The following is a 24,117-nucleotide window of genomic DNA, read 5'->3' on the forward strand; positions in this document are numbered from 1 at the left end:
TGTGGATGGGCTGTCGCCTTTCCCTTTGTTTAACGAATCAGCTATTCATTAAATATGTTCTATCTAATCACTAATGGCTAGCAACAACTTCAAATATGTCCACAGGCGCAATGTTCACCACGGAATGCGCTGCTGGTGGTGGATATTATGAGAACTATTTGTCGCTGTGGTTTAGTTCAACAGCTGACTGTAAGAAGCTGGAACACGTGTGATTTACATATGCATTTATTCAATCTTTTATACAGTGTTATCATCAGATTACTCTTCTTTAAATATCGTCAACCTCAAGAATATATCACAATTTCCTTGTCGCAGTGAGGTAGATACAGACATAAAACAACACTGCATCTTCTGTGAAACAGTTCTCACCACCAAAAAGTTTTTTTTTTTTTTGTTTTTTGTTATTAGCTTGATAAACACTAAATGTAATGGAGATATGCAGCAAGACATACTTGCACGATTTATCACAAATGTGACAAATTCATGGCTCTAGTTATATCATGAATTCTCGTGAAAATTGATAGTTTTGGCAAAAATGTCCATGTTTATGATAAAAACAAAAAATGCACCTTGTTAAAATTCATTTTTAGGAAATATATTTATTCTGAAGATGTGGTTGCAAAGGAATTCGAAATAATCAGGAAAGGTACATTAATTCAAAAAGTACATTATTCTCGTTTATGACCTATAGAAACATCGCTAACAAGGGTTCCCTGATCCTTTGGAATATTCTGTTTATTTAGATATACATTTGTTTTTAAGTATTATTTATTACCTGCAAGAATAATGGAAGATACAACCATATGAACTTCTATTCCTCTCTTACATTTCCCCTTCGCCTCCACAACTGCTGTCACTCTTCTTGTTTATACAGTTTCCTAATCTTGTAGTGTCAAATATGCAGCCTGGCGGCCATGATCATTAAGGCATTGCAGTCTATATGGTCTTACACCGTGGTTAGTAGGATTGAGTCCCATTAGTGAAAAGAATTTCACTATCAGAATGTTGACCAGCAAGGAAGGGGAGTCAGTGGTAAACAATTTGTAAACACTCGATTGCATGCCTAAGGCCTGGATTAAATTCCAAACATCTCTGTAGTGCTCATGTGCAGTGAGGGCACATGATGCTGCTGATGGTGATTCGTCTGTTGGGGACATAAAGCTTTGAGCAGACCCCTTGATGTTATTCAACAGCAGTAGGCTACATGCCAACACCGGGTTTCATCCTCTAATACCTCATTATCACTGATCATCATCATCATCCCACATCCACACGCACAGGTCGCCTATGGGCGTTAAATACAAAGATCCGCACCAGGCAAGACAATCATGTCCTCAGACACACCCAGCACTAAAAGCCATACAGTAGATAGTGTCAGATATGAGAAGTATTAAGGAGCAAAATGTTGTAACTTGTTTGATGATGATGACTGTTGTTTAAAGGGGCCTAACAGCTAGGTCATTGGCCCCTAGTGGTAAGGGGTGAACGAAACAAAAAAGAAAACCTCAAAATTTATCCACTGACTAGATTCTACAAAGAATGATGAAGAAATGATAGTGAAACAAGAAAAATCAGTGGATCCAATTCACAAAACCTGAATTACTGGGATGATGCATTATTCTCTAAAGGGGTCCAAAATCCAGGTCGACATGCCCTCATAATGGTACTAATCACTGGGAGGTAGAACCATGGTGTTCCTCCTCTAGTGGTACTAATCACAACTAACGTAGACTTACAATGTTTCTCTAATGGTGGTACTAATCACAGAAAATGTACACCTATCGTATGTCACCCACAATGGCATCACTCAAGGTACCAAACCCATGGTTTTTTGCACATAAGGGTATTACTCACAAGCAACACAGACCCATGGTGCTCCACACATAGTGGGACTTATCACGGGCACCGGTATTCCCATGGTGTCCCTCAGCAAGTGGAACGAATCACAGGCAATGTATACTCATGGTTTTGCTAACATAGTGCTACTAATCATTGGCAATGTAGACCCACGGTGTATGACACATTATGGTAACAACCACAGGTAATACAAACTAGTGTTGGCTACTGAATGCATGATTCGAAGTAGTGTATCGACTCATTCAAGTGTCCGAGTGAATCGATTCACAGGACCAGCGAGCTCACGGCACACGATTCAGCTTACTCCCAGCAGACAGTGCTGAATGGCTCACTCACGACTCACTAGCGGGACACTGGACGTTGGCGGGGAGCCGAGCTTCCGCTGCAGCGAGACTGAATCATGGCACACCGAAAGAATCGTACGCAGTCACAGATCAGTGAGACCACACACACACGGTTCATTATCGGTACACTGGACATTAATAAGATAGAGTTTGAGGGATGTTCCACCATTCAACACATTGTAAAATACATTAAATTATAAGAAGACCAGTTTCGACTCCCTTGGAGACATCATCAGTTCCTGTTGAAAATTAATTCAGGGGGAATCTGATAACAATCATAATAATAAGAAAATTTAAAGGTGATAGCCTGAAAAAACATCAATGGGTTGCAAGACATTACTCTGAAATGCAACGCATACATGGCAAGCAGCACTTGGAACTTAATATATTCCTAGTTCTGGCCTAAACAATCCTGTGTTCATGGAACAAGTAACACTGGAAACACATGCACTGTTGAACACGACACGGACACTTATAATGATATGAAACCTTGGCTCTCTAAGAGCGTTCCTGGATTTGACAGTTCTGTTTCTATCTTAAAAACTGGATAAAATACACACACCTTGAAACAAATGTACAAAGACAGGGTTCTGGTCTAGACTGTCGCACGTTCATATACACGGAAATACTAGAATTTCTTGCACTGGTTGAAAACACACGATATGAGACACTTACAACGATATGAAACAATTGGCATTTCAAGTATGTTCCTGGGCTTGACAGTCTTGCCTCCAACTGATTAAACTAGATGAAACATATATACATTAATTATACAAAGACAAACCACTTGGCATCTAAATGTTCTTGGTTTGGTTTCAAAAAATGTGTCATGTATTCGTGGAATTAGAATAGAACCAATGGTCCTGCTACAATCTATTGCAAACAAATGCACTATCGTAGTTGAGAATATACACATTGATTGTGTACAGATATGAAACACATGGCACTTTAACGTTCTTGGATATGAGTAAAAATGCTGTTGTGTGTCCGTGCAACTCGGCACAGACCCGTCAAGCGGTCTTGCCACACTCAACTGGAATATGTGAACTATCACCTTTAAATTTTCTTATTATGATGATTGTTATCAGATTCCCCCTGAATTAATTTTCAACAGGAACTGATGATGACTCCAAGGGAGTCAAAACCAGTCTTCTTATAATTTAATGTATTTTACAATGTGTTGAATGGTGGAACATCCCTTAAACTCTATGTTATTACTTAAACGTCAACACGGAAATGAAGATCATAACCTACGACAATGGAGATTGGCGGGGAGCTGAACTTCCTCTGAAGAAATACATACAGAGCCATGGTACACTGAAAGAATCGTATGCTATAATGGACCCTCGAGCTCAGCTCATTTTAAAATAATACCCACTTCATTCACTGTCCTCTTCTTACAGGAAGGTTTAAATAATGGATGGATTTATTTGCAGTGTTAAAAAGGTAGTCAAAACAAAATTCTAAAGTAGCCGGCAAGTAGGTAGGCTATTGGATTATACTATTTATTAGTTTAATGAATCTTAGTATTATAACTAGTTGACATTTGACAATTAATTGAACTCGACTCTAGCCTGCCCTATGACTACGAGTCATGCTCATGACTACTCAAAAGTACCCGTTTTATATTAGGAAGAACGGCTCAGTATTCTCTCAGTTCGTATGTCACGTTGTTGCACAAGACTTTAATCATATGTGGACAGCAAGTGAGCTGAGTGACACAATAACTCAACCACAGTATGTTGAATCAGAAAACCACTGGGCTACTGTACATCTCCGGTAGCCTATATAAAATTGACGATTTTAACAAATCCTGTGCTGATAGAAAGATACATATTTTCAAAAATGACTGAGCGAGTTGGACATGCGGTTAGTGTCGCGTAGCTATGCGCTTGCATTCGGGGGATGGTGGGTTCGAATCCCACCGTCGGCAGCCATTAAGATGGTTTTCTGTAGTTTTCCCATTTTCAGACCAGGAAGTGCTGGGAATGTACCTTAATTAAGGCCGTGGCTGTTACCTTCCTAATCCCAGACCTTTCCCATCCTGCGTCACCGGAAACCTTTGATGTATTAGAGCGACTAGCATTTTTTTCTAAGAAAGGAGTTCATAGTATGAAGACCAGATGGCAGCAGCAAGCACTGAATGCTGTTGCTGCTGTCTTACCAGTACATAATACACAGATGCAGTAGGAGCGGTGACTCAAATGTACCATGAATCTAATCACTGTATCGATTCAGTAACGTGAACGGAATCAAATGAATCGAATGTCCCATTACCAATACAAACCCATGACATTCTTCACATAATGGAACTACTCTTAGGTAACGCACACCCACGGTTTTCGCACATAGTGGTACTTACCACGGGCACCACCAAACCGTGGTTTTTCTCACATAGTGGTACTAATCACAGGCAAAGTACAGCCATAATGTTTCTAGTAAAGTGGTACTACTCATAGGTGGCGTAGATCAATTCTGGACCCAGGGGAACCGACACATTCCAGCAAAGCGTTAAGGCAAATGGACATTAGTTTGCGCAACCAAATGCCCGCTCCCCCCGCTTCGGTGGAATACACGCAGAACTTTGGAGTGCCGTACACTGCACGCAGACTTCCCAGCGCTCTCTGTCACGGAGTGACGTACATTGCACGCATGTAGCAGCTTCTGCTTTGTAATTCTATCTAGCGAATATTGCTTGAATGATTAAAAATGTAAGAAGATATATCTAGAGATATATCTTGATCTTTCATATGATGAGTATATCCATCAATTTTTTATCAATTACATGATACATCGTGTCTAGAAAACCAACAAGTTCCATTGTAGACATCATGGCAGCTAAACGTTTTCTTGTGATTGCAAATTTAAAAATTAACAAGGTTTTACCGAATGATGATACAGAAAGTTTAGTTTCATTAAACAAGGACTAGGATATAGAATTTGAGAGTGAAAGTAGTGATCGTGACACTGATGTTGCTTTTGATACAAAGGAAAATATCATCATAATGTTATTGATGGTGGGTTTGTGTGAGAAGACATGGATGATTACAGAGGGCAAAGAGTAATGTTTACGACAGATTACGGGTCTCAGATTTCTACAAAGTACTGCTTATATTCTGTGTGAAAAATTTTCAGTTGTTTTCTACTGTCAATTTCGTACAGATGATAGTAGTATAGACAAATATTTATGCTCAACATCACATGTGGGCACACGGTATGTTATTTCCATTCTGATCAAGGGTAAACTAATGTGTACCGGTTACAGTGGAGGAAATATGTGTAGCTTTTACATTGCGTATGTTAATGAGCACAGCACAGAAACCTGTACCGAGGTCTTATTTCTCAAGAAAAGAAAACGACTACTACCTACTCCTATATTTGGTTCAGCCATTTCTCTCGTTTGATTTGAAATTGTCAGAAAATCCCTCCACCTCACTGACCTTAGGTAATTCCAGTAAAGTATACTGCTTGTGTCTTTATGCACTAATAACAAACTGAACACTTTTGCAAAATTCATTGAACCGCTTGTCATTTATGCCCGATTAACTAAAAGCCTGCACTCACAGTATGCTTGGTGCTATACTCCTCCCGCAGCACAGGGTAGCCAGTTAATGTAAGTAGTCCCAGCTGAGAGGTTAAAATTTTAAACATTATATAGGCTTTTGGGCTTATGCCATGTCATGAAAACAAGGTGAAACTCTTTACGTTTTGCAGAGAACTTTCCTCCGTGTCTTCAAAAGAAAATCTCAACTGTGCACGAGGAAGACTTCTACGATAATGACGGTTTGAATCTAAGAATGCTTTACCATTGGTCACTAAGCGGTATGCTCATTTGTCACCAGATGGCTCCCTCTATGCTGGCACAGCGCTAACATTCCAAGTGAGAGCAGACTACACCATTAAGCTCCACACTGTGTGCATGATAAGTAATAGAGTGTTCAACAGATGAATCAGGGATGAATGCTTCTTTTCTTTCTTTTTTTTTTTTTTTTTTAATACCTAGTGGCTTTATGTCGCACCGACACAGATAGGTCTTATGGCGACGATGGGATAGGAAATGCCAAGGAGTTGGAAGGAATCGGAAGTGGCCATATCTAAGGTACAGCCCCAGCATTCGCCTGGTGTGAAAATTGGGAAACCACAGAAAAACCATCTTCAGGGCTGCCAACAGTGGGATTCGAACCCACTATCTCCCGGATGCAAGCTCACAGCCGCGCGCAGGGATGAATGTGATAGAAGGAATAAATAGAAAATAATAAAATAAAAGTGCAATGAAAGATACCCAGGAGAGAATAGAACAGAGCTGAAGAATGGAAAGAAAGTGTGTGTAAAGAATAATAGTATTTGCTGGCACCTCAGGTGTAAAGGCAGACACAGGTGCCCGTTGTGGCCTGTTGGGAAACTTATGTCGGCTGGGGCCAAAGCAGTGACGCAAGCAAACACTAGCGTGCACCCGATAATGTGCTGAATGTGTATGGCAGTACAAGAAGTGTTGTGTTATACAGTGTTGGATAGTGGAGCAAAGTAGGAGACTTGCAAAACTAGCATTGCAACACCTGAGAGGTATGTATTTATCGTTCAATTTGTACGTACTGTCTCTGCAACGATAGAGGATATATTTTAATATGTACCATTGAGTACCGGGTGAGTTGGACGTGTGATTAGTGGCGCACAGCTGTGAACTTGCATCCAGGAGATAGTGGGTTCAAACACCACTGTCGGCGACCCTGACGATGGTTTTCTATGGTTTTCCATTTTCACACCAGGCAAATGCTGGGACTGTACCTTAATTAAGGCTATGGCAGCTTCCTTCCCACTCCTAGGCCATTCTTATCCCATAGTCACCATAAGACCTATCTGTGTCGGTGCGATGCAAAGCAAATTCTTATTTTAAAAATTTAAAAAAGGGACCCCAAGTAGGTCTAACTTCCTGCATACTTGGGATCTTTGTCAGGCTTAACACGTTCAATTTTGCTCTCTGGGCTGAAACTGTATTTTTATTCAGGTGTTTAGCAGCAATATTCCACCACGCATTTAATGCAAAAGTATAAATTAATGTCAAAAACAAGAATAAAGTAAGGCAGACACAGGTGCCCGTTGTGGCCTGTTGGGAAACTTATGTTGGCTGGGGCTAAAGCAGTATAATGTTGTATGGCTTTTAGTGCCGGGATATCCCAGGACGGGTTCGGCTCGCCAGGTGCAGGTCTTTCTATTTCACTCCCGTAGGCGACCTGCGCATCGTGATGAGGATGAAATGATGATGAAGACAACACATACACCCAGCCCCCGTGCCATTGGAATTAACCAATTAAGGTTAAAATCCCCGATCCGGCCGGGAATCGAACCCGGGACCCTCTGAACCGAAGGCCAGTACGCTGACCGTTCAGCCAACGAGTCGGACGGGCCAAAGCAGTGATGCAAGCAAACACTAGCGTGCACCCAATAATGTGCTGAATGTGTATGGCAGTACCAGAAGTGTTGTGTTATACAGTGTTGGATAGTGGAGCAAAGTAGGAGACTTGCAAAACTAGCATTGCAACAACTGAGAGGTATGTATTACTCGTTCAATTTGTACGTACTGTCTCTGCAACAATAGAGGATATATTTTAATGTGTACCATTGATATTATTTCCCGGTTTACAGATCAGAAGCAGGAGTCGAGTTGTAGTGACTGCGATGTTTCTGATGCAGATCCACATTACCTGCAGTCATCTTCGTCAGAGGATACTGAGAAAATATCGGTAGTGAGCAGCAAGAAAATAGAAAGGAAACAGACTGTCAACATCAAGTGAAATAAGTGTTCGAACAGCGTCTGATATAATAGGTCCTATAACGTAAAACAAAAGCAAAAGTTTTCCACCTATTCAATGCTGTTTGTTGTAACCTTAAAAAGTTACATATATTTGTTGAAACTAGTTTCAGTCTTACCGGAGACCATCATCAGTCAAAATCAAAGCAAAGGCACGACATGCATAAAAAATAACAAAAAAATATATATATTAAGTAAGCATGAAATTGAAGACAAGTAAAGATTTTTAAAACATTTATCACAATCACATGTCCTGTGCAAGCTCTCAGCTTTCCTCCAATTGGAAGACTGTACCTCACAGAAGACCAGGTGAAACACTAAAATATCGGCACTAGAGGAATCTTCTAGAACTCAGCTCAGCTGAAACAAGTATGAACAGAATGATGTTGATGGGAAAGAGTTGAGATGTTCATTTGTTTCCAACTGGAAACTCATCATACAAATTGTGCAGCAAACTAATTTACATGCAACACAGAAACTGATGAATGAAACAGATGTTTCAAATAAACTCAGCCTTCACGCATGGACACAGACAGGCAGATCGGAAATGAAGGTATTTCTAAGGTTACGTGAGCATGATGCAGATGAATTTATTATGGGACTATTGGAGCAAGAATCCCTTATACAAGAATGAAATAGCTCCAAATACGATAAGCAGAAATAGCTTTGAAATGCTACTGAGTATGCGACATTTTTGAAACAATGAAGAGTGTATGGAAGGAGATAGACTGCATAAAATACAGCCTTTTGTTTCCAGGACAGTTTCTAAATTTCAAAAAGTATACGCTCCTGCAGAAGTATTTTGTGTTTGAGACATTGGTCCCATACCATGAAGGCTTCTAAAGAGATGGTACATATCTCAAAAGGCACACTAATATGGTGTAAAAATGTTTAAATTGTGCTATGATCACGGATATACTTGGAGCGTAAAGATATATGCAGGTAAGGAGAAAGATTCTCGTCAGTCAGTTCTGCATCTGTTGTTCTGGAATTACTGGAGAATTTACTCAATGCAGGCCATACAGTAGTGACAGGTAAATTCTACACCATTCTTGAGTTGGCCAATATCCTATTAGAGAAAAAGACGTCTTGTGAAAACCTTGGGACAAATAGCGCAGGTGCTGCAACCCAGCAAAAGTCATAGGTAAAAAACTCAACAAAGGTGATATGTACGCTCTTGAGAATGAGAAAGGAATATGTCATCAAGTGGCACGACAAAAGAGATGTACTTTTTCTATCAACAAAGCATATCGGTCAGACTGTTGAAGAGCAGCAGTACACTGGACCTGTAAACAATTGTTGATTACAATGCAGGAAAAGGTTCCATTGATATATCTGACCAAATGTCCAGCTATAGTACAGCTCTGAGGTGAACTGTGAAAACAAATTGCCATTGAACTTTAGCTAGGTACAGCACTTGTAAACGCACAATTCATTTTTCAAATAGTGACAGAGAAGGTAATTTTTATCACTAAATTCAGGCAAGTGGTCATACTAGGTTTGCTAGAAGAAACCAAGAAAGAGTACCCGCAAGATTTTTGTCCGAGGAAATCGAAATCTTTTCACAATTTTGAACGGAAAGCTGGCCAAGCACGTAACAACTGCAAGTACTGTAGACTCTATTACTCCAGGAAGAAGGGTATCATAGGGAAAAAAAAAAAAAAAACGATGACCCACCAAGCTACCATCCAATTTCACTCCTCAGCATTTGCTATAAAATTCTGGAACGCCTAATTTACAATAGGATATACTGCACATTAGACAGCAGAATACCACCAGAACAGGCTGGATTCAGGGAAAAACGAATCTGTTGTGAGCAAGTCTTAGCTTTAACATCCTTTAAATAAGGTTTCCAAAGAAGATTGAAAACATCTGTGGCATTCATCTGCGTATGATACAGTGTGGATGGATGGATTAATGCTGAAGATAAAACAAGCACTACCGTGTAGAAGACTCTCTGCCCTGTTATCTACCATGTTAAGATGAGCAAGTCGTACACCATTAAGAATGGCCTCCCTCAAGGATCTGTCTTAGCCCCATTGTTCTTCAACCTAGATACAAGTGATGTACCAGAAACAATGTCCCATAAGTTCTGCTGTGCTGACGACTCTGCCATAGCAATTCAAACTAATAATCTTCAAGAAGGAGAAGAAATTCTGACACAGGATCTACAAAAAATAGAAAACTATTTCAAACAATGGAGGCTTTGCCCAAACCCGTCAAAAACGTAGGTTACAGCTTTCCACCATAACAACAGAATCTCCAAACAAGAGCTGAACATTACATTCTGCGGAAAAAGGGTGGGAAACAATTCTAACCCCAAATACCTGGGAGTTACTCTGGACCGCTCTCTGACTTACAGAAAACACCGAGAATACTGCAGGAAAACTTAAATCCAGGAATACCATCATTTGCAAACTGGTCGGCACAACATGGGGTGCTGATGCAAGTACTCTTTCTATGGCAAGGCTTGCACTAGTCTACTCTGTTGCCGAATACTGTGCACCGGTATGGTATAGAAGTGCTCATGTCTACAGAGTGAATACTGAGCTCAATGAGACCTTAAGGATCATAACAGGCACATTAAGATCAACCCCTGTGCCATGGTTGCATGTACTGGCAAGTATACCTCCTCCACAACTGAGAAGACAACAAGCTGCTGCCCAAACTTGGAAAACTTACAACTGACCTGACTTCAAACACCCGCCGATTCACTCAGTACTGAGTAATCCACCAACCATGCGTCTCAAATCCAGGAAGACTATTTGGGATAACATTATTACACAGCCAGGGCCTTTCAACATCAACAAAATATGGAAGGAAGGGTGGAGAGATTTCTTATCACCTCGTCAAATCCAATTAGGCGATCCTTCCAAGCATGTTCCAGGAACTGATCTACCAAGAGCTATGTGATGCCAACTAAACCGCGTACAAAATGGTTATGGTAGGTGCAAAGCAACACTGCACAAATGGGAATGGACTGATTCACCTGCTTGCGACTGCGGAGCTTAAGAACCGATGATGAACCACATCATTCAGGAGTGTCCACAGCTTAGCTTAACAGGTGTTAGGGAAGTGTTCATGAAAGTATCAGCTCCAGCGCTTTCCTGGTTGAAGAGTCTTGATGTTCATTTTTAATTTAATATGTACATATTTGTTTGTAAATCATGTAGATCATTTGTACCATATGAAATACAGTATATTGAAAAAAGGAAAAAAAAGGAAGTGAACACCTAATGCAGAGATTGTGTAGGGGAACTGCACTTTGCCTACAGTGCTTCAGCACGGAACAAAAAAAAAAAAAGTTTATTATTGTTATGGCTATTCATCCAAAGCATCTAAGTACATTTTTAATTCCACTGTCTAATTTGTCTGAGTTCGTTAATTTTTTTTAATATCCCACTACCTACCTTTTGACGGTTTTTGGCGACGCCGACGAGGTGTTGGAGTTTTGTCCCATAGGAGTTTTTTTACGAGTTGTTTTACAACGCACCGACACGTCTTATGGCGACAATGGGACAGGAAAAGACTAGGAGTGGGAAGGAAGCGGCCGTGGCCTTAAGGTACAGCCTGGTGTGAAAATAGGAAACCACGGAAAACCATCTTAGGACTGCCAAGAGTGGGTTTCGAACTCACTATAACTCGAGTACCGGATACTGGCCGCATTTAAGCAACTGCAGCTATCAAGCTCAATAGTTCTTTCATGTGCCACTAAGCTACCAACACGAAGCTGACGTATTTGAACACCTTCAAATACTACCAAACTGAGCCAGGATTGAACCTGCCAAGTTGGGGTCAGAAAGCCAGCGCCTCAACGGTCTGAGCCACTTAACCCAGTTGTCTGAGTTTGTATCACTATATTTTATAATTTTCAAATTCCACTGCCTTATTTGTTTGAGTGTGTACCAATAAACTGTATCTTATAATTTTCTAATTTCATTGCCTAATTTGTCTGATTTGTACCAATATATCTTATATTTGTGTTTGCATGGGAGGGTATAAAAGCGCATAAAACTTGACAAGAATGTACATTAACAATCTTCAGTCAGCAGACACCCATGTCCTAGAAATTAAAATAAATTTGATCGTATCTGAATGTATAATTTTGAAGGGTGGTGCGTGAATTATAACCGAATGGGACCTGACAGACATTCAGTATGGTAAAATGAAATGTATTGCAAGATTATTAGCAACAGAGGGTGGATCGGCGACTATATTGCCTGCAATGGAAATTCCCAGCACTAAGGATGGTCCTTGTCTCTCGAAATGCACTGAAGTTTTAGTCCACACTTAAGATGACAATATATGTAACATCAAAGATGACTTATCTTACCCAGGAAGCTTTCTTATACTCACGAACTCCTGCTTTAGCACAGAGATTTTTAAAGGTTACCAAAATGGCCACAGTAGACAGACTACAATAGCGTTTATGAGCGTGACATTGTTCTTTTATAGCTGCCGCAATTTCTTTGTTCCACCACAGAGCGAGTTTTTGTCGATGAGTCCCAGAAAAAGATGGAAAGGACTCTTCAGCAGCAGCAAGAATAACTTGTACTATATAAGTTATCTCATCGTCTACACTCCGGCTATTCGCTTCATTAAAGACAGCTAGTGATACTTTGGACAATCAGCACGTTTAAGATCACTGTCACAGAGATCATCGAATACATCACATTGAAACAGGGGAACGAGCCCACAGCTGCATAGACTAACGTCATTGTACGATAAAAGGTACCAAGCACTACTCGGAAAGTGGTGGTTCCCCTGTACTTAAAATGCATAAACTACTAACTGTTCAAACTCCCTTCCTCTGGGTGAAGCTATTTCAGAGCCTCATAATGAGTGATGGGCATTATAACCACCCAATACGAGGAAAGGAGGCGGGAGCTGATCTATAAAATCAAATACATCATCGATATCAAGAAACTGGCCAGGTGGTAAATAAACTTCACAAACAGTTATTAGGATAGGCAAAGGAACTCTTACTGCTACTGCCTCCAACTGGGTTCTTGGCAGAACCTCTTCGATGTAGGTAATGCAGTGAACACAAATACCAACACCATCTGAGGCCCAGTTAGCATAATCTTCTCCAGTCGAGTATAATCTAAAATTTCTCAAGGCAGTATGACGACCTGGTCTGAGATAAGTTTCTTGAATACAGACAGTACTCGCCGCGAACTAAATTCAGTAAGGTGCCTGCCATAACCATTACAATTCCACCGTAGCAGTGTCATAGTGTATACTTTTTGCAAGTTTTAGATTAAAAGCGGCAAGACTAACTTAAACACCAACATCCACGGATATTAATGAATGCTCGACGTCCATCCTCTCATCAGCAGACAAGGTGATTAATGCTCAGTGCTTCTTCGATGCTTTTTCAGCAGTGGGGTCTCTTCCTACGACGGAAGCACCTAGGTTTTAAAAGCAGGCATACCTGCGGGCACTGATATGTACACTCTACACGGAGGGCATGATTCCCCTTTTGCAGGAGTGGGGGAGCGCCTGGTAAGGGCATCCCTCTTCTCTGCCTTCTTTTGTTGTTCAGATGGGTTGGGAGATGGATTCCCAGCCCCAGTCAATGATGCCACATCCGCCGGCTTGGGTGCGTAAGAGAGGTAACTTGAAGGGTCCACCTTTTCAATGCAAATAAATGCTATAATGGTTAAGTTACAACATGTTTACTTGGGACTAGTTTCAACGCTATTTAGAGTCATCTTCAGCCAACTCTCTTTTTTCTTCCCAATTATCTTTTACATTAATCAATACATTGCACATTAATTAATGTATTGATAAGGTGGAGACTTCTCAATTATCTTTATGTTGTAGTAGCAATCAATACCAAGATGAAGCTAATAGACTATGAACCTTTCTTACAGTTACACCTTCTCCTGTGGGAAGATATAACCAGCCTGCAGGCTGAAAATATGCCCAATAATCTCTCTCCTTACTGGTTACCGGTATTGAAGAGAGAAGGAAATGTTCACGCAAAAGAAAGGAAACTCATTGGATGTCTGAAACTTTCGAAAATCACACTGCAAAGACTTATTAAAATAAATTGCATCGTTTAACACGCCCCTCTTTTCAAGAATATGGTTATAGTATGCCTACTGTATATCAAAATAAAGACAGATATATGTAACATTAATTTGAGTGAGAAAGGGTGTTTATTTCCTTAATTCCTCATTGAGCGTGGAAACGGACTTAATTATGAATATCTGGATTTGTTTCATCTTAACTTTTATCATTTACTAGGGTAGGGAAACATTCATTATCGGTGTTTACATTGAGGTTAGTTTGTTATGGTTATGTCTGGTGATTTTAATATGTAACCAGGCAGGTTGGCAGCAGTGATCAGCCATTACAAAAAAGAGAAAAGAAGAGCATCGGGCGGCGATATTTACTTTCTGGGGTATTTCCTTACGCGGCGATTACTATAGATGTACAACGTTCAAACAAAATTTTGAATGTACTCATTATCAATGGTTGTATATTTCTGTATGTAAGGCACTCTCATAATCATTTCTTTTTGTTAGCATTTTAACATTGCACTAACTCGGCCAGGTTTTTACTGATGATGCTATAGGAAAAGAGTAGGACTGGCCATGGTCTTAAGGACCAGCCCCAAGATTTGCCAGGTGTAAAAATGGTAAACCACAGAAAACTATCTTAAGGGCTGCTGATGGTAAGGTTTTAACCCACCACATCTCGAACGCAAGCTTACAGCTAGCCAGCCCACCATGCAACCATGTAGCTTGATGCATTCCAATAATTTATTATTTTGTATAATATAACTGGCTTTATCAATATTAAGGAAGAGAAATAGGTCTTTCTTTCTCCAGTTTTCTAACAGCAAATATGTCAGTCATTGCCCTGTTACTGTTAATCTTCAAATTGTGGCTCAATGACAGGGAAAAGAGAGATGTGCAAGAATAGCTTGATGCAATAAATGGGGGGCTAGAAAGTAAATTACAGGAGGTGCAGACTTCAAGTCTAAAGACAGAAATCAGTGGGAGGATTCCTTTACACAAATGCTTTCTATCACACAGAATAGATGCCACCATGTAACATATACTAACAAAGGACGAAGATATATTGTATGAGAAGTATTACACACCTATGCTGATGAATGCAGAGAAGACTAGGCCAGTGACTAAATGGGTGAAAATCAAATCTAGAGTGCAGAAATAAAATTTCTGAAAAGTATATTATAAAATACAAGGGGAAATAAAAGATTTCCTTTTAGCGTCTGTTTTAATGTTGCAATAACACATAGGTTTTCAACAATGCAAGGATGGGGAAGGCATGGCCTTAATTAAGGTGCAGTCTCAGTATTTGCTTCTGAAAATGGGAAACCATATAATACCAATATAATGGTCCGTTAATGGACATTATAAATTTTCCAGCTAACTCATTCTTGGTTGCCTGCGTTTCGCCCTCGTGTGCTAACTTAGGCTCGTCAGTTGGGACTTAGCACACCACCCAAGACGCAAGGCTAGTGCATACCGTGGAGGCCACTCCATAGGCTACTTGAAGCCACCAGCAGTGCCAATGCACTATGAGAGCTATGTCTCGAAAATCATCTACGAGGCTGCCGACATTGGTATTTGAAGCCCCCATCACTCCAATGCCAGCTCACACCTATGTAAGCCGAACCATGTAACCAGCTTGATCAGTTATATAGAAAGAATTAAAGGTAGAAGAGTTGAGTGATAAATGGATGAATCTGGTTAAAGACATTATAAAGAAATAAGACCTGGAATGGGATGCTGTGATTAAAAATACAGTGGCCACAGAATGTATTCGTACACCTATGGAAAGTGATGGAACATCATTGCGACTTACGAGCTGAAGTCAGATTTATAAACGGCATAACGACAGACATCAGATATAAACGCTGTACATACAGATCGTTTAAAAATGTAACATGATTGGCACTATACTGTATACAAACTGCAGATCGTACCACCAAGAAAGTATTCGTACAGTGATTAGTTAAATCAGTTATCGCCACAGGTATAGGCCGCTGTGCCTGCAGGTGGGGTTGTTATCTCTTCAGTCATCACTGTGCAGTCGTTGCCACAAGGTTATTTAGTATGGGACGAAAGAAGACGGAAACCTTCATTGAGTCAACGAGAGAATCTAGTGTTACTGTGTAAATACGGTAAAAGTTTTTGTCAACTGGAAAACAGCTCGGCATTAGCTTTACTACGGTGAGTTCAATAGTTAATAAATACAAGCACAGCGGACAAACAGAAAAAAAACCAGATCTATTCGTCCAAAAGTGCTGACAGTATGGGAGTGACGCAACATTGAGCATTCGGCACGAAAGGAACCGTTCTGAAATGTTACAGAACTTGCTTCAAGGCCCAACAAAACAGTGAGTGTGCAGACTATAAGGAATGTATTGTACAGCGCGAACCTGCGCAGTAGATGTCCACGAAAGAAGCCACTTATAAGTGAAAGAAATAGGCAGACGCGCCTTGAGTTCGCAAAAGAGTATTGTGGAAAGACAACAGACTTTTGAAACACCATTCTTTTTTCTGATGAAGCGAAGTTTACATGGTTTGGAATTGGTACGAGTAAGAAAGTATGGTGGAAGCCGAACACCGAACGTGAACGTTGCACCGATCCACGGGGAATTTTTTTTTTTCTGCACCATATTGGGCGATCAGTCAAATGCTCCAGCTATTTCCCCTATTATGTCTGACATATCTTCGGATCGAATGAACAGATCAATGCAATAAATATATGATGCTAAAATGTCGGCAGCTAACCAAGTTTGCATACGTCGTGTAGAGTTTAACTTATTTTGTCAAAATCATTTCAACCGACGTAGTAATTCCATCGCTTCGACTCATTGCAATCGTCAAAATATTCTCTAAGCTGCTACGCGACATCTCTCAGGGATTTTTATTATGCATCACCAACAAACAAAAAAATATATATATATATATATATTTTACGTAGGTTCAACCGGGAACCCATTTCTTCATACTTAAGATTCACCCACCAAAATTATTCGTCCGGCAATGTCAATTCTCAATTACTATCTAAAAATCTGTCTTTCAATAGCACGTTAATCATGCAAGTTCAACCTAAACATATCTGCTAAATCAAATAATTTATCCTCAATAATATCCTTTTTTAATTTAAATTTATTATTATTCATGATCATGAATTAATAGAAGAAAAGAGAAAAAGAAAAATATATATATATATATAACTTTCTATAACAAATATTCATCATGCTTTCCTTGAAATATTATATCGCCTCTGTAAAATAATTCGATCATTCCTTCTGAATAAATATCTTAATCGCCTCATGAAAAACAAAGAAAAGTTTGCCTACATTCATAAATTGTAGCTGTTAAATGAATTAAAGTAGTTAATCAAATCAGATGATTGATTAAATGAAAGTAGTTACATGGATTGATAAATCAAACAAAATAAACTTAATTTCAATTCTGAATGCACTTATTTTCAGTTCCTTGTAAAAAAAAAAAATTTATAACATTTTATGTATCTTGTAAAAAAAAAATTTATAACATCGGCAATGTCAACCAAGTTCCGAAGCAATAGCTCTATTCAGCTATATTAATTATCTTCCATCAAAAAAAAAAATATATATATATATCAATCATTTTATCATGTCATTAATATGTAAATGTAACCATCTAGTATTCTAATATCTCCGGTAGGTACTATATAATAGCAACGATATACTATCAATCGATGTCATTGACGTGCCTCAAATTCGCATCCGGGTCCGAATAATATTTCGTAACATCCCAAGGAATACAGCTGGTGACGTATTTCATTTGCTTATGGCAGAGAATAAAATTTAAGAAGACATTTCTCCCTTTAAAATATGGCTTCATCCATAAATATCAAATAATATTCATTATCCCGTTTGAAATTTTCCAAGAAGACATCAAGTTTTATCCTTACTAATATTTCAATTATAGATTGTATTTTGAAGACAGTTCCGGTTAGCCTACCACTACATCATGTTACGCAACGTAATATTATTACCTATATCTAACCCAAAAATATCACACTTTATTCCAACAGTCGTGCCGCACATATCAAATAATATTAATGGTTACCGGGCGAGTTGGCCATGCGCGTAGAGGCGCGCGGCTGTGAGCTTGCATCCGGGAGATAGTAGGTTCGAATCCCACTATCGGCAGCCCTGAAAATGGTTTTCCGTGGTTTCCCATTTTCACACCAGGCAAATGCTGGGGCTGTACCTTAATTAAGGCCGCGGCCGCTTCCTTCCAACTCCTAGGCCTTTCCTCTCCCATCGTCGCCATAAGACCTATCTGTGTCGGTGCGACGTAAAGCCCATAGCAAAAAAAAAAAAAAAAAAAATATTAATGGTTAGTAACAAGTCATAACTACTACCAACTACTTTCAAATATGGATACACCCTTCCATGTATCATTTGGGAATATCATAATATTGCGCCATACTCAAATTCACATGTATCTCAACGAATATTATTATTATTATTATTATTATTATTATTAGAAAAGCACACGAATATTCATATCTATATTCTCCACAACATATTTCTCATAACCTTATCTACCAATCATTTTCCCCGCGGCATAACATTTCAACATACCACACTGAAACTACGACGTTGCATAATTGGGTTTGTTTTCAGTCATATCATCAAATATTTACGTTACTATGAAAAAATAAATACATATTTGAATAACGTAAGCTCATATTTACTCACATGTAATTGTGGTGAATCGGCAACCAAGTCTTAACACGTAAACTATTATCTTATTTCTGTTTTACGGTTAAAGTTTACCGTATTAAATACATCGTTTCATTTTAACACGGGAAGAATATCACCTTAAATCTCAGCATATATGATTGTAAACATTCCTACATATTGGCATTGATTATATATTATTGAAGAATACCTACGTCCACACGTATCAATGAACCACATTAAACTCTTTGCGAAGATTTTTGCCGATTGGAATTTTCTCTCGAAGACATGAAAGACAACTTTCGCACTACAAATTTCACAGCTTAATTTATATATTACTTCTAACAATTCTAACTACTACTACCAAAAGAATATCGGAACTTAGCTGTCATTTGCCGATGTTACTAGACTGGGCTAGGTTTCCATCTGATCATCCACGGCATGCGGGCTGGCACTGGACATCTACTACGTCATGATTATGCACTGGAATGCAGGTTTGGGATAGCAGGCTCGGGATAGCAGCATCGGCAGGGTGGCTTCCGTCAGGTTGTCAGATCCATCTCTAGTTTAGCTCATGATGACGGAGAATAATACATGCGACAGAATATTAAACATTGTCATTAGGATCAGGGACATAGTCTTCTGCAATATATTATTCAGGATCTAATTCGTAACTTTTTCTACAAGTAATCCAAATCAGAACTTCAACGATAGAATCTAGTGACAAGACTTTAAGAATTCAATCTAGTCAGCTCTCAATTTCACTGTCGATAATATCTTCAGTGTATAGATATTATTATCTCGTTTAATACAATACACGGAGTTTGAATTGGAGTTACGGCTACCGACGAAGTGTTTAAAATTCTCCTCTCTTGATTTTAATTATTTAATCTGTTCGGTAAAACGCTAGATTTTGGGGTGATCCTTTAAGATTCGCTTGAAGTACTAATTCTTTAGCTTAATTTTCTCCCTTCTAAATACGACGGTTTCTTCTGCGTAGAAAACCTCGCCCCGTTGCAGTGAAAACTTTTTTATTGTCCAACTCGATTTTTTTAACAATCCCAAAAGCATTCTATTCTTTTTTTATATCACGGCCGCATGGATTCTGCCGGTCCGCACATCTAACTCCCGAAACCATGGCCTGTCTGCATCGCCAAATTAGCATTTTTTTCTCCGACATGTTACGGCTTCTTTGACTTCCTGCACCCGTATTTTATTACTTTGATAACCACGGCCCCTTTGATTCTTTGTGTCCGTATATTTTTTTTTAAATGTATAGCCCGACCAAGTGAATCTTCTCGCGTGCATGGCAAATTCTAACGCCGTATGACCACGTTTATCTCGTTATCAGGACGATGAAAGCGGTACAACGTCAACAAGCAATCCCCACGGTAAGACACGGAGGAGCGAGTATTATGGTTTGGGGCTGCACGGCTGCGAATGGAGTGGAAAACCTGGCATTTATTGATGGTATTATGCCAGGAAGTACATAGATGTGTTGCGCCATAATTTAAGCAGTAGTGCACATAAACTTCATCTGGAAGGAGTCCTCCACTTCCAACAGGACAATAATCCTAAGCATTGTGCCATGATAACCCGTGAATAGTTGTTGTACAACGCCCCAAGAAGACTTCTCACTCCACCGCAGAGTCCAGGTCTCAATCCCATAGAGAACCTGTGGGACCATCTAGGAAAAGAAGTGCAAAAATTCCATCTTACTAGAAAAGAACATCTTAAGAAGATACCCTCAGATTCACAGTCCAACATTATAATTTTAAGTGGTGATGGAGGCACTTTTGTGTATGTGGGGCTATGCCCTTTCTCCATTCACCATCCCTAAATTGTAACTACAATTAGTGGAAAATAAATAATAATAATAATAATAATAATAATAATAATAATAATAATAATAATAATAATAATAATAACTGAAGAGTACATAAAAAAGTGACCTGAATTTTATTTCCAGTACATAAAAAAGTTTAGTTAACTCAATGCCAAGATGTCTGGAACAGGTCATCAAAGCTAAAGGCATACATACAAAGTATTAAGACTGTGTTTGAACAAAGACTTCGGCAAGTGTTTGAATTATCTAGTAGTGTACGAATACTTTTTGTTGTGTTAAAAGACGAGTTTATTTGTTTATTATGTTGAGCACTGTAAATCTCATAACAAATGTACAGCTAGGTGTCTTTTCTTTATGCATATGGCACACTGGATGTGTTTTTTTTTTTGCCAGTTGTTTTACGTCGCATCGACACAGATAGGTCTTATGGCGACGATGTGACAGGAAAGCGCTAGGAGTGGGAAGGAAGCGGCCGTGGCCTTAATTAAGGTACAGCCCCAGCATTTGCCTGGTGTGAAAATGGGAAACCACGGAAAACCATTTTCAGGGCTGCCGACAGTGGGATTCGAACCTACTATCTCCCGAATACTGGATACTGGCCGCACTTAAGCGACTGCAGCTATCGAGCTCGGTACTGGACGTGTTTATATTACTTCACGGTGCTTAATATACAAGGTATACATTAAAATGTTGGTGTACGAATACTTTCTGTGGCTACTGTAAGCCTTGGAAGGATAAGAATAAACTGGAGATGAACCAAATACACTTGGATGATGACATGATGTTCATAAAAGTGTTGAGTATCTTTCATTCAAGCTGCAGACTACCAAACACAAATATAATATCTGAAATGACACATTTTTGTCCAAATTCAACAAAGAAAAGATAACTCGGCATTGTTGCTACTGCTTGTGCCATTTAACAGGAGATCTTGAGATCAACTATGAGATCTGTTTCCGACTACTATAATCTAGTAAATTATTGAACTGAACCACACTAAACAAATTTAATGAACAAGATAGTCATGTTATGGTATAACTCACATTAGACCAGTTTGACATCAGTATGGTACCTATTATTAAAAATATTCCTCAGCATATGGAACAATTTTACATACCAATATCATCCTCCACAATTGGTGAGAGACGGCGTTTTCTCGTTCGCTTAGCTGCTGATGGAGTCTTTGGCAATACAGGATGCTTAAAACCATTCTTTTTAGCATCACTAACTACATCATGTAACCAGTCAAGTTTCTCCTATAAAAACATAGAAAGGAATCATTTTCTTGTCTAGAACCTGGTGATGTACAAAAAAGAAAAGAAAAACATCTTATGGGCCAAACCTGCACATGACATGGAAGAGAGGACTAATATTAGAACATAAGGAAAGGAGGAGGGAATTAAGTTTTGAAAATATGTAAAGCAAAGAATGGCATGTTTGATTGTCTGATAACAAATGGTTACCAATGAAAAATGGAGGTTGGTGTGTAACAGGATTTGAATTGGAAGGGTGGTGGGACTGTGTTAAAAAAGGAAAATTGTCAGTTGTCGCAACATATGAGTTAAAACCCCTCAATGACCAAAATGAAAAGGAAGATGAATTGACAGGTTTTGGAAATATAATACTGTAGGATCTGATTGTGCTGCCATACTGTCTTGATATATCTGTGCTACGATAAACAGGGCTAGGATTTACATATACTAAAAATTTTAATATGCGTATTACAAAATAGTCAAAATATGTGCATGTATATATTTATATCTTCTTAAATATGATCAAATATGCAAACCCACTATCTCCTGAATGCAAGCTTATAGCTACGCGACTCTAACCTCACGGCCAACTCGCTAGCTTAAGCCCCCCAACACTGCCTTTTATTTTTTGTACCTACAGAAATGTATAAAAATGTATCAAATGTATCAAAATGTATCAGACATCATCCGACTTCATTGAAGAATGAATATTGCTTTTTAAATTTCACTTTTATCATCCCCCAGTCACGGCCTGACACACATCGCTATTACACCAAGTCTAGTACACAGACACATCCTCAAGGTAACAGGGAATAAAGACACCATTCTAGAAAGAGATCGTGAGGCAAGCTGCTCAATTAGAAGACCATCGTTTCAACACAATTCAATAGTGAAGTTACCTTAGGACAACAGTAAATCCAACAGCTTACCACAGCCTTCTAGTACAGTTTAAATGGAGCCACTAAGGAAGATTTTCAACATACCCTTCAATCAATAAACACCTGAGGACTGTAATACACACAGACTTTTTATTGTATACAAGATCAAACCATTCAGTGTTCTTATAGAAGTGCCTCACCACAGACTTTTAAAGACGTTTTCAAAAATGTTCAATTCAAAGAATATGTTTTAACAATATTGTAGACACGAATATCAATCTTAAGAATCCTCCTTTTATCCCATCTTACCCTAGCCCTGCTTACTATTCATTTTCATCTAAACTTTTTGGATACAGCTGAAGATGACCACTAAGTGGTTGAAACATGTACTGTGATTGTTAATGTTTTTATAATTCTGCCAAAGGCATATAATAAAGTATTGATTAGGTGGTATTTTAATCTAATAAGTTGTAAGCTCCGGTGTTACACGATTACAAATGACCAGTAGTCGAACCCCACTGTCGGCAGCCCTGAAGATGGTTTTCCGTGGTCTCCCATTTTCACACCACGCAAATGCTGGCCTGTACCTTACTTAAGACCACGATCACTTCCTTCCTACTCCTAGCCCTTTCCTATCCCATCGTTGCCATAAGACCTATCTGTGTCGGCGCAACGTAAAGCAACTTGAAAAAAAAAAAAAAAAAAAAAAAAAAAAAAAAAGAAACGAGCAGCAGAACACTAGAATTTAGAAATAATCTCTTATGTCTTATTTGTGATATTAACACTAAAAGAGTTATATCTTGCAGTTAATGTTTACCTGTCTGATATTATTGATATTACCCTGACGGGAATAAATTGAAATGTTAGCACATTCATTTCCAATGTAGCATTCCCCGCCCGGCTACTCATTCCTGCCACCCAGCTGACGAAAACATCTGGGGAGAACACTGTACCGAGCCTCCCTTCTAAAGCTCTATGTTATGCATCACTGACACATTACACCAATTGGTTTTGTCACTAACCCGGAAATGCACAAATAATTAATATACACATAATTCATCAAAACAGTGTGTTTCGTAAACAGGTAGTAATCTTGAGAGGAAGACAGTCACGAGGAAGAAGAGAATATCATCAAGTATGCCATGCTCTACTGGTTTCGGCTGAGGTAAGATTGTACATGTTTGCCAAGATTTTGTCAATCCACACTTGAAATGCGAACATCCCAGATGCAGATAATACCCCGAGAAAAGGTGTTATAACACCCTAGAGGGAGGTGTTGATAGTGTAGACCAGAAACTTGCCAATTTCATCGTGCAAAAAAAAACAAACATCACAGTTGTTGATATTAGCAGCAGAGTAAATGCCACATTTTACATCAATCATAAATAGCTTTGAATAAGATGA

The 24,117-nt window shown here is 39.0% G+C and overlaps 1 protein-coding gene across 1 annotated transcript in view; it reads right to left on the minus strand.

Moving 5' to 3' along the window:
* Positions 1-24,117, minus strand: part of LOC136875488 (inner centromere protein) — a 283,305-nt gene that overhangs the window by 227,246 nt on the left and 31,942 nt on the right. The window contains exon 2 of the mRNA XM_067149035.2: positions 21,700-21,838. Coding sequence (XP_067005136.2) covers positions 21,700-21,838 — 139 coding nt within the window. The remainder of the gene's footprint in view (positions 1-21,699; positions 21,839-24,117) is intronic.

The sequence above is a fragment of the Anabrus simplex genome, chromosome 1 (genome assembly GCF_040414725.1).
Source record: "Anabrus simplex isolate iqAnaSimp1 chromosome 1, ASM4041472v1, whole genome shotgun sequence".
In the NCBI taxonomy this organism is placed as follows: Eukaryota; Metazoa; Arthropoda; class Insecta; order Orthoptera; family Tettigoniidae; genus Anabrus; species Anabrus simplex.